We start from the raw sequence: 9,728 nt of genomic DNA, 5'->3' as shown, positions 1-9,728 counted from the left end.
CCGTCCTGCCCCGTCCCTCCCAGCCCCGTCCGCCGGCCGGCCCCGCTCCGCTTCGACTTTCCCCGCGGCCCGGCCGCACCGGGGCCGCTATAAATCCGGCGGCGGCGGCTGCCCGGGCCGTGCAGGGAGCGGAGCCGAGTGGGGAGCAGGGCCGCCCAGGTAAGCGCGGGGCGAGCCGGGCGCCGCTCCCCGCCCCCCCCCCCCCCCCGGCTGGGTACCCCGCCGGACCCCATCTGCTCGGGGCGGCGGGGGCGGGCAACCCGCGCCTCGCTGAGCGCTGCCGTGTCCCCGCAGGCGCCGGAGGAGATGAGCTCTCTACGGTGCCCCTCCCGGGGCACGAAGGACCGCGAGGTGGCGGCGAGCCTGCGCTACCGCTCCGGCACCGGAGCCGGGGAGCTGCCGGCCGCCGCAGGGGGCGTTCCGCCGCCCCCCGCCGCCCCTTTGGCCCTGCAGACGGCTCCCCACCTCCTGGCCAGCATGCACCTCCAGAAGCTCAACAGCCAAAACCGCGCCGCGGGGGGAGTCCGGCGCTCCCAGGAGCCCCGCTCGCCACCCGGCTGGGGCTTGGGGACGCGGGGCGCGGGCAATCTCTCCCCCCCGGCCGCCGGCCCCGGCATCATCGACTCGGACCCGGTGGACGAGGAGGTGCTCAGGGCGCTGGTGCTGGAGCTAGGCCTCGACAGGGCGGACGAGCTGCCGGAGCTCTGGCTCGGCCACCACGAGTTCGACTTCCCCGCGGACTTGCCGGCCGGCTGCTGAGACTAAAGGCGGCTGGGGCCGGGGCCTCCCGCGTCACCCCACCGGGGACCCGCCGTCCGGTGCTGCTGAGCGCGGAGAGCGCCCCGGCTTGCCCCACGGGGGGCGAGGGGCGGCGCTGCGGGCGGCGCGGGGGCGCAGGGAGCGCTAGGAGCCCGGCCGAGGGTGGGAAGGGGCCGCCCTCGGGGCTGGAGGAGGGGTGGGGCCGCGCTGCCCGCCCCCAACGCGGAGCCGCCTCGCTGGGCCAGGCAGGCGGAGGTCTCAAGGTGCTGTCTAATAAAATCTGGAAGGAGCCTTATCCCCCCGGCTGTGCCCCTTTCCCTGTCCAGCTCAGCGCTGGGGTTGTGGGGGGACGACAAGGAGGTCCGTCTCCGCGGGGGACCCCGTAGGAAGCGGCCGGGGTGGGAGGAGGGTCTGCCCCCCGCAGCTCCCGAGCCTCCTCCCAGCTTTACGGTGGCGCCAGGGGTGCCCTGCGCGGTGTCCCCATCGTGTCGCCCCCGAGGACGGGACCTCTGTCCCGCCCGCGCCCCGCTGCGGAAGCGATGCTGCGGGGACCTGCCGGGGGCTGCCCGGTGCAGGGCCGCTCCTCTCGGCTGCCTGGCGGGGCGCGGGGGCCTGGGGGTATCCCCGGGGTCCCAGCTGGGGACCGCTGGCCCCCGAGCTGCTTTCGGGAACGGGCACTAAGGCCCGGAGGGTTGCGTGGGGTCCCAGCTCCACCCCGGCAGGGGCAGTGGGCGAGGGGAGGGCGGTGGCCCGGCACGCGCGTTCCTCCCGGCTCGGCTCCCGGGGCAGCCGGGGTACCCGGAGTCTCCGACCCCCCCCGCCCCACCCCGGAGGGGGGGTGGGAGAGGGGGGCTGTACCACCCCCGAAACCCGCACACCCTCTCCCGAGCCGCAGGGGCACAACGTGGGGGGCCGTCCCACGGCACCGGCAAGAGCCGGGAGGGATCCGGTCACCCTCCGACGGCTTCCCCCCGTGCCTCCCCGGCACGGACACAGCCGCCCGCTGCCTGGAGCGGGGTGCCCCCGTCAAGGCCGCTTGCAGCGGGGAGGGGACGGGGCACCCCACCTCGCTGGTGGGGGCTGCCCAGACCCCTCCTCCCTCACCTCCCGTGGGCAGCAAGTCAGCAGGTCACCGCGGGGCGGGCCGAGCCGGTCCCGCGGGGGGCGGAACACGCACCCCGGCTGCCCTGGCACCGGACGGCGCTGGACCTCCGGGCCGGCAGGGGGCGCTCCGTCGCGCGGCCGCCGCGCCCCTGGGTATCAACCGCGGACCGGAAACGGCAGTCCTTTCCCGGCGGAGCGCAGCCATGGTGAGAGCGCGGCGCGGCTGCTTGCCGCCGCCATCCGCTGCCATCCACTGCTCGCTGCGGGCTGCCGCCCCCCCCCGCCGCGTCGCGGGGCGTGGGAGGGAGCCCGCCGCCAGGGCCGGGGTGGGGCGGGAGCCCGGGGGGGGCCGGGGAGGGACGGCTGGGGGGGCTGAGCCTGGTGGCGGCCCGTAACGCGTCCTGTCCCATCCCGTCCCGTAGGCCCGTGGCCCCAAGAAGCACCTGAAGCGCGTGGCTGCGCCCAAGCACTGGATGCTGGACAAACTGACGGGCGTCTTCGTGAGTGCGGGACGGGGTTGGGGTTGGGGTTGGGGTTGGGGATGGGGATGGGGCCGGGCCCGGGCCCGGGCCGCCCGCGACAGCGGCCGTCCCCGCTCTCGCGAGCCCAGGCGGCTTCGCAGTCTCACCAAGGGGGTGCTCAGGCGCACTGTTCGGGCACTGGTGGTGAGCTGGAGCAGTTGGGCAGCGCCGGGGAGAAGGGGTGGTTGCTGTTAGGGTCTTTGCAAGCAGCTTTTCTGTTTCCCCCATTTGCCAGTGGGGTAGTTGGCTGCTCTCTTTGATCCTGCTTGTTGTGTTTTTCCTTCACTGGGGTGGGTCAGTAGATTGTTGCATGGTGTTGGGGGCAGTGTTCTGTGAGGCTGACAAGGCTTGGGGGAAGGGTGCTGTGAATACCAGGAAAAGATATCTGCAGCCTATCACTGCCTGCTTAGCAGTTAGGCTCCACACAACTGTCCTTGGGTGCTGCTGTGAGAGCTGCCGGGGTGGTAGCATTCTTCCTCTGGGGACAGTCAATGCTGATGTTATGCTTGAGCACCCAGCAGAAAGCTTCTGTTTGCAGGCACCCCGTCCATCGACAGGCCCTCACAAACTGAGGGAATGCCTTCCGCTCATCATCTTCCTGCGGAACAGGCTGAAGTATGCCCTGACAGGAGATGAGGTCAAGAAGATCTGCATGCAGAGGTTCATCAAGATAGATGGCAAAGTCCGCACAGACATCACCTACCCTGCAGGCTTCATGGGTGAGCACGGAGGGCTGGGGCAGGTACCTCAGGCAGCTCTGCTGCACTGATGGGGGAATGTTTTGTGAGGCTGGCATGATTTGGGAGGAAAGATGCTTTCCTGGTGGGGTTGAAGAAAAGATAGGTATAAGCAGTTGTTATTTAGTTTGGAGTTGTGCACTGCAACGAATACCAAAGCCAGATATCTGTAGCCTATAACTGCCTGCTTGCATATGCGTAAATTGCTGTTCAGACTTCAGCCTTTTGCAGTTTTTGCTAATTTGCACTGTATTGCAGTAAAAGATGTGAGTCTGGTCAAGAGGAGACACTCACCCCATCATTCATGCCTGAAGTGTTCTGCAGTCACTAGTTCTTTTTAAACCTGAGCTTTGTGCTGAGTTACAATGTTGGGTAATGTAGCTGATAACAGCTGCTGTTTCATTTCCCCTCTCTGAAATCAGATGTCATCAGCATCGAGAAGACAGGTGAGCATTTCCGCTTGGTGTACGATACCAAGGGCCGGTTTGCTGTTCACCGCATCACAGCTGAAGAGGCCAAGGTGAGGGCTTCAACTTGGGTTAAGCATGGGACCAGTTGGGTTTGGTCGGGGTGGTGTTTCCTGTTTGGCATCTCCTGAACAGGAGCTGCTGGCTCTCTTCCCCGAGAGCTGAGTCCATGCCACCCTTGAGAACATCAGGGCCTTCAGTGTTGGGGTGCGAAGCCTTTAGCAGGGGGGAAGTCTTGTGACATGAGAGCAGCTCCTAGATGACTGTAGGTGCATTGTCTGGTGCTTGAAATGACCACTGTTGGCATGGGCTGGGTTACCTTCACAGGGAGCTTTGGGGTGGGGATGGCTCTGCTGTGGTGTGGTGAGCCTTAGTGTAGGGCTCCACAAGCTAACAGTGATCAGAAACATGGTACTGCTTGCGGTGCAAAAGCTTTGAACTCCTTCCCGGGTCTGTTATGGAAGTGTTTACAAAACTGCCCTCTGGCCCTAGGTGTCAGGGAGTGACTCCTGCACATGTGTTTTTAACCCAAGCATGATGGCACGCCTGAGCTGCGGGTCTGCGGGCTACTTTGCATGTTCTTCCTAAGAGCAGGCCTTGCAGGCATGCAGTGATGCTGAGGGGAGAGATGGCTGTGCCACAGCCAGCTGTGGTGTGCGTTTGGGGCCTCTCTGCTTCCCCGTGTTAGGCTTTTACCTCTGGCTACCACTCTGTATTGACCTGTGAGTCCCAGAGTGGCTGTGAAGGAGTCAGGAGTGAAAGGCAGGAGGGATACAGATCTCTCTTGGGTCCTGAAGAAAGGCAGCCTGTGCCTCCACTGTGTGACCACGGGCTTCAGGGCAAAATGAGGAAACTGCCCTGGCGCAGGCTTTCCTAGGAAAATGCAGCCAGTGCTTGTGGCAAGGCCGAAGCCCAGGGTGGCCAGCTGTTCCTGAAGCACAGGTGTTTTCTGGTGGGGCTGTAGCACAGCTGTGTGGCAGCCCTGTGAGAGGCATTGCTGGGGCAGTGAGCTGGGCAAGTCATTGCCCAGGCTCCTGTAGCGAGCCCTGGAGCGTCTGGGTGTTTTGCTTGGGGTCTGAGGGCTCCCTGGGGACCAAGAGTCCCGTGGTCCATGGTGCCACTCACTGCCTCAGCTAAGTAGTGTTGGGTTTTGTTTGCAGTACAAGCTGTGCAAGGTGAGGAAGATCTTTGTGGGCACCAAAGGAATCCCTCATCTGGTCACCCATGATGCTCGTACCATCCGCTATCCAGACCCCCTCATCAAGGTGAATGATACGGTCCAAATTGACCTGGAGACAGGCAAGATCACAGATTTCATCAAGTTTGACACAGGTAGGTCTTGCATCCCATGTAAAGATGTACTCTACCCTGTACTCTTCCGCACTGTGGAGAGCAGTGTGGAAGTTAAATACAAATGTCAGACATCTTTGTTCTAAAGTAGAGAGGCAGTGGTGGTAGCCTTGGGAAAGGGGTTGTTTCCCTGGGGCATCTCCACCTGGAGCTGGAGCAGGGATTCCTCCCATGTGCTGGCAGTGGGAGGTGTTTGGCGTAGGGTCTTGGAGCAAATCGGAGAGCAAGCAGGCACCAGGTAGAAGCAGCGAGCTGATGGAGTGGCTGTTTGAGCCTGGCTCTCACAGAGCTGTGAGCAGAAAGCTCTGGGCAGCTGTAGGGAGATTACTGGCTGTCTACTGCAGGAGAAGATTTCAGTTCCAGAGCCATGAGCAGTGCCAGGACAAGTGGTACAGGAATGCCTCCTTGGTGCTGACACAACTGAGAAGGTCGTGGGGAATGTTTGGTATGGGCCTTGTGGCCAGAGAGCTCTTCGGCTCCTCAAAGTGTGCCAGGGTTCCTGTGGGATGTAGGTGTCACCAGGTGGTCCGGTGGCTGCTCTGTGGGCCAGTGCGTCTCTGTCCCTTCCCTTCTTCAGCAATGCTCCTCAAAGAGCCCAAGCAGAAGGGTGGGCTTCACCATGGCACCTGGTGCCCGCTCTTGTCACACCTGTCTTCCTTCACCCCAGGTAACCTGTGCATGGTGACCGGCGGTGCCAACTTGGGTCGTATTGGGGTGATCACCAACCGGGAGAGACACCCTGGCTCGTTTGACGTGGTTCACGTGAAGGACGCCAATGGCAATAGCTTTGCCACCAGGCTCTCCAACATCTTTGTTATTGGCAAAGTAAGCCTGCGCGGACACGAGGCGGGTGGGTTCCCCCATGTTGTTGGGCGCTGCTGGCTGAAGCAAAGAGGTGTTGGCGTCTTCTGTAGGCAGCTGCCTTCTCACACGGTGAAGCTCCAGTGCCAGCATCAGTTCTGGCTCTGCTCCCTGTGGTTCTGTCTGCTACGAGCTGACCGCTCAGGGAAGGGGAAACAACCGTAAATTTAGCAATGGGGACATTTTCGAGAAGCAGACCTGTGGTTTTCTAAACCTGAGAGTTGGGAGCTGAGCTGTGCTCAGGTCTTGATGTGCCCTGGGCAGCTGCTCTGACTGAGAGTGCCCTCCCCGCCCAATGCCTCTGTTGTCTCGCCATCCCCAATGGGCTCTTTTGTCCAAGTTGGAAAGGGGTGGTGTTTTGGCTGAAGTGCATTCTTCATGGACGTGACCAAAAGAGGCAGCTGTAGGGCTGGTGCACCTTTGGCGCCTTCCTAAGGGGCTTCTGCTGGGCCAGTGCCACCGCAGCCCTGTGTACACGGCCCAGTGCTGGGTAGGGGCTGGCTTCTGCTGCTTTTCCCCCCACTAGGGAGAGCTCTGCCCCTGTCCAGATTTCCTGATGCGAGGTAGCTGCTTCTCCTTTGCTGCAGGGTAACAAGCCGTGGATCTCCCTGCCCCGTGGAAAGGGCATCCGCCTGACCATTGCTGAAGAGAGAGACAAGAGACTGGCGGCCAAGCAGAGCAGCGGGTGAACTCCAGCTCGGGCTGGCAGTGGTCCTTTCAGTCTATTAATTAAACCATTTCCCAAATGGCTGTGTGACTGGCTGGGAAGCATCCCAGGGCTGGAAGGAGCTGTGCCGTACCAGTGCAAAGGCATGCTCTGCTCTCCAGAAGGGCCTGCTGATGAGGGAGCTGAGCAACTGCCAGAGCCATCTCCCAGAAAGGCAAGGAGGAGCAGTGGGGAGAACCTCCAGGCTGCTCCGTCCCCGAGAAAGTGTTGGCACACGTGCTCCTGGATGTCATTCCCAGTTACATGGCAGGAGGAGCAGGGGACTGGGAAGAGCCATCTGGGCTCTCCCCAGGGACAGCGGTGCCAAACAGGCTTGAGGCCCTCCGGGAATGCCCCTGACTGTGGGACTGAGCAGAGAGGGGAGGCTCAGTAGCCAGCGTCAGGGGTGGGGGGTGCCTTGGCTGGTCGGCTGGGCTCCGAGGCGGGAGCCGGCTGGTGGCTACTTGCTGTGGAGGTCCCTCACAGGCTGCTCTTCCTCAGTGCCTTCCCCGTGGAGGTGGAGTGTGCGAGGGATCACACTGACAGCCAGGATGGGGGAGACTGCAACACTGGGGATGGCAGTGGCAGTGCTGGAGGCTGGGCAGCTCTCTTCAGAGGGACTTGGCTGGAGCAGAGGAATGGGGTGCCGGGGTCGCCAGGGAGTCTGGCAAAGGCAGGCACCAAGCACCGGTCCGGGGACGGACTGATGCCCCACAGGAGGTGGGGCCAGGGCCAGGGCTGGGTGGCTGGAGAGCAGCAGTAGCCGTGGAGGCCAAGGTGGGCAGGGGTTGCGTGGGCAGCGAGCCTGGGCAGCAAGGACAGTCCCAAAGCCCAAAGGGCTTGTGCCAGGAGGGGCACAGGGGGCACCGCAGGAAGGGGTTTCTATGTGCCGATGGGCCCAGGGGAGGCCATGCCTGGGCACTGGCTGTGGGCTGGGGCTGCCCAGGTCCAGGCAGACACAGGCACTGTGGAGCGAGGCCAGTGGGGGCCCCAGCTGGGCGGGAGCTGGAGTGTTGGAGGCATGGGCAGAGGCCAATGGCATGGGCTCTGCTGGGCCTGGAGAAGAGGGACTCTCCAGCTCTGCCTGTGGGCACAGGCCTTGCCTGCACCCGTCTTTCTCCCAAGATGGAGCAGGCACAGAGGAGCACTGGGGGAAAATAGTGAGCTTTTATTGGGCACAGAAAGTGTCTGCGACCGAGCAGTGGCTGGTGTGTCCTCAGGGCGGCTGACTGCCTGGGGTGCCGTCCATGCCCCCAACCCTTGCGAGCCTCCCCGTGCCACTCCCTCTGGACGCTATGCAGGCTCAGGGCCACCTGCCTTCTCCGGAGACCTGCCTGGTGCTGGCAGCGGGGCACTACTGCTCTTGCTGTCCCGCCACGCAGGCAGAGCGGAACGCCCTGCGCAGAGCCCTGTGCACCCTCCTGAGGAGGGAGGGCTGTCGCCATCGAGCTGGAGCGTGTGGGAGGGCAGCGATGCCTGCGGGGAAAGGAAAGGAGAACTATAGGCGAGAGGCTGGGGAGGCTGGGCAGCCGATGGGCAAGCTCCTGCCAGCCCCTCACCACCGAGGGCTTTCCGCAGGGAGGGGTGGCTGGGGCACAGCCAGCCCCCATGTGCATAGTGCTGCCGGCCTGGTCTGGGTGCTGCTCGCCAGGACGGCAAGGCCAGGCCTGCTCTCGCCAGGGCGGCACTCGACTCAGGAATGTTACCAGAGTCATCCTCGGGCACGTTGCTGCAGGTGGAGGATCGCTGCACGTCGCCTCTGTGCTTGGAGGCCACCTGCATGGGGAGAGCAAGCCTACAGGCAAGGGAGGGAGGAGATGTCAGTGGGATGACACGGAGAGCACCACCCATCTCCCTGCTGCACACAGCCCGGGCACCTGGATGGGCCAGCAGATGGGCAGGAGGCCGAAGCTGTACTGGAAAACCCCTGGGGCATGTAAAAGGGGTAATGCCACCCCCAAAGTCTGCTGGAGTCAGAGCTGGATCTTCCATAACCCCAGTCCCAGGCAACTCAGGATTTGCCAGAATGATTCTTTTTGCATGACTCGAGAAGACCAGCACCAGGGAGGCCATGTAGGAGGCAGCCAGGTATCTGGGGGAACCCAGGTGTCCGGGGGGACCCCCACACCTATGCACCCACCAGGTCCCCCCATCATTTAGGGGCTGGGTGAGGCTGTTGTGGCCCTTCCTGGGTTTGGGGAACCCCCCTAGGTGCCCCACATCCTTATAGGGAGCCCCCAGGGACCCCATGCCCCTTCCCAAGGCACTATAGGGAACCCCACCCCCCACAAGTACCCCAAAAGCCTCCCATGAGTGCAGCCAGGGACCTCAAGCACCTCCCAGGACCCAAAATCCCCCTTGGGATCCCCCCCCCAGGACTCCAAACCCCTCACTGGGGACCACCCCAGGCCCCCAAATACCCGCTGGGACCCCTCCCAGGACCCTAAAACCCCTGGGATGGGGAGCAGCACTCACAGTTGTCCTAGGGGACCGAGGTGTCTGGGAAGGGGGGGGCAAGGGGACCTTTCCCCCTTAGGGCCACCAACCCCCCCCCCCCCCCCCCAGTCACCCCCTTTCCCAGGGTCCTCATTCCTCCCCAGCACTCTAAAACTTCCCCCCACCCCCCAGGGGTGGGGAACTGCAGGTGCAGTGCTGCCCTAAGGAACCCAGGTATCTGGGTGGTGGTGGGGCAGGGTGACCTCCCCACCCCGCACCAGGGTCACAGTGACCACCAGGGACAGGGGGACCACTGATGCCACCACGATGGGGACTGTCAGGGACACTTGGGGTGACACTGCTGCATCATGACCATGGGGACACCCCAGAAGGAGAAGGAGGGACCCATCCTCTCCTGGGGGGCCACATCCCCTCCCTGTGCTGAAGGCAGGGTGCAGTGTGTCATTGCAGTCCCTCGTGGCGAGCAGCTGTGTGCCTGAGGACAGCAGCTCTGTGGGTACAGCTGGGGGACACTGTGCTGTCACCCCCCAACATCCTGCCTCATCCCACCTGCATTAGAGGAGTGGAGTGGGGCCATGCATGGTGGCAGTGTCCCTGCTCCACCGAGGAAGGGCTTGGGCAGATGGGAGGGGGACAATGGCAGCATTGGCTGTCCTGCAGCCCCTCAGGGGAGAGCTGGGGCTACCTGGGGTGGGAGCTGCAATGATGGGTATGGCCAAAGGATGGGGATTCCTGGTGGGTCTGGACCCACTGCTGGAGCTAAAGG

General features: G+C 63.6%; 2 protein-coding genes across 2 annotated transcripts; both read left to right on the top strand.

Annotated features, from left to right (window-relative positions):
* Positions 1-1,075, top strand: CITED1 (Cbp/p300 interacting transactivator with Glu/Asp rich carboxy-terminal domain 1). The gene is made up of 2 exons (XM_069810718.1): positions 1-159; positions 295-1,075. Exon 2 carries the CDS (start codon positions 307-309, stop codon positions 757-759), a length of 453 nt encoding a protein of 150 aa, XP_069666819.1. The 5' UTR covers positions 1-159; positions 295-306; the 3' UTR covers positions 760-1,075.
* An 82-nt stretch (positions 1,076-1,157) lies between these two features.
* RPS4X (ribosomal protein S4 X-linked) lies at positions 1,158-6,549 on the top strand. The gene is made up of 7 exons (XM_069810717.1): positions 1,158-2,069; positions 2,286-2,363; positions 2,923-3,103; positions 3,544-3,641; positions 4,749-4,920; positions 5,606-5,763; positions 6,387-6,549. The coding sequence occupies exons 1-7, from the start codon at positions 1,299-1,301 to the stop codon at positions 6,486-6,488; spliced, it is 1,560 nt and encodes a 519-aa protein (XP_069666818.1). The 5' UTR covers positions 1,158-1,298; the 3' UTR covers positions 6,489-6,549.
* The last annotated feature ends 3,179 nt before the right edge of the window (positions 6,550-9,728 follow it).

Source organism: Haliaeetus albicilla, chromosome 23 (assembly GCF_947461875.1).
Source record: "Haliaeetus albicilla chromosome 23, bHalAlb1.1, whole genome shotgun sequence".
NCBI classification, from domain to species: Eukaryota; Metazoa; Chordata; class Aves; order Accipitriformes; family Accipitridae; genus Haliaeetus; species Haliaeetus albicilla.
The sequence above is the reverse complement of the archived record's forward strand: the minus strand, read 5'-3'. Positions and strand labels throughout refer to the sequence as shown.

Bases quoted from the DNA above. Each gene is read 5' to 3' on its own strand.
- CITED1 (XM_069810718.1), top strand. From the start codon at position 307: ATGAGCTCTCTACGGTGCCCCTCCCGGGGCACGAAGGACCGCGAGGTG.
- RPS4X (XM_069810717.1), top strand. From the start codon at position 1,299: ATGCTGCGGGGACCTGCCGGGGGCTGCCCGGTGCAGGGCCGCTCCTCT. The intron at 3,642-4,748 runs GTGAGGGCTTCA...TTTTGTTTGCAG, and splicing joins TCACAGCTGAAGAGGCCAAG to TACAAGCTGTGCAAGGTGAG. The intron at 5,764-6,386 runs GTAAGCCTGCGC...CCTTTGCTGCAG, and splicing joins ACATCTTTGTTATTGGCAAA to GGTAACAAGCCGTGGATCTC.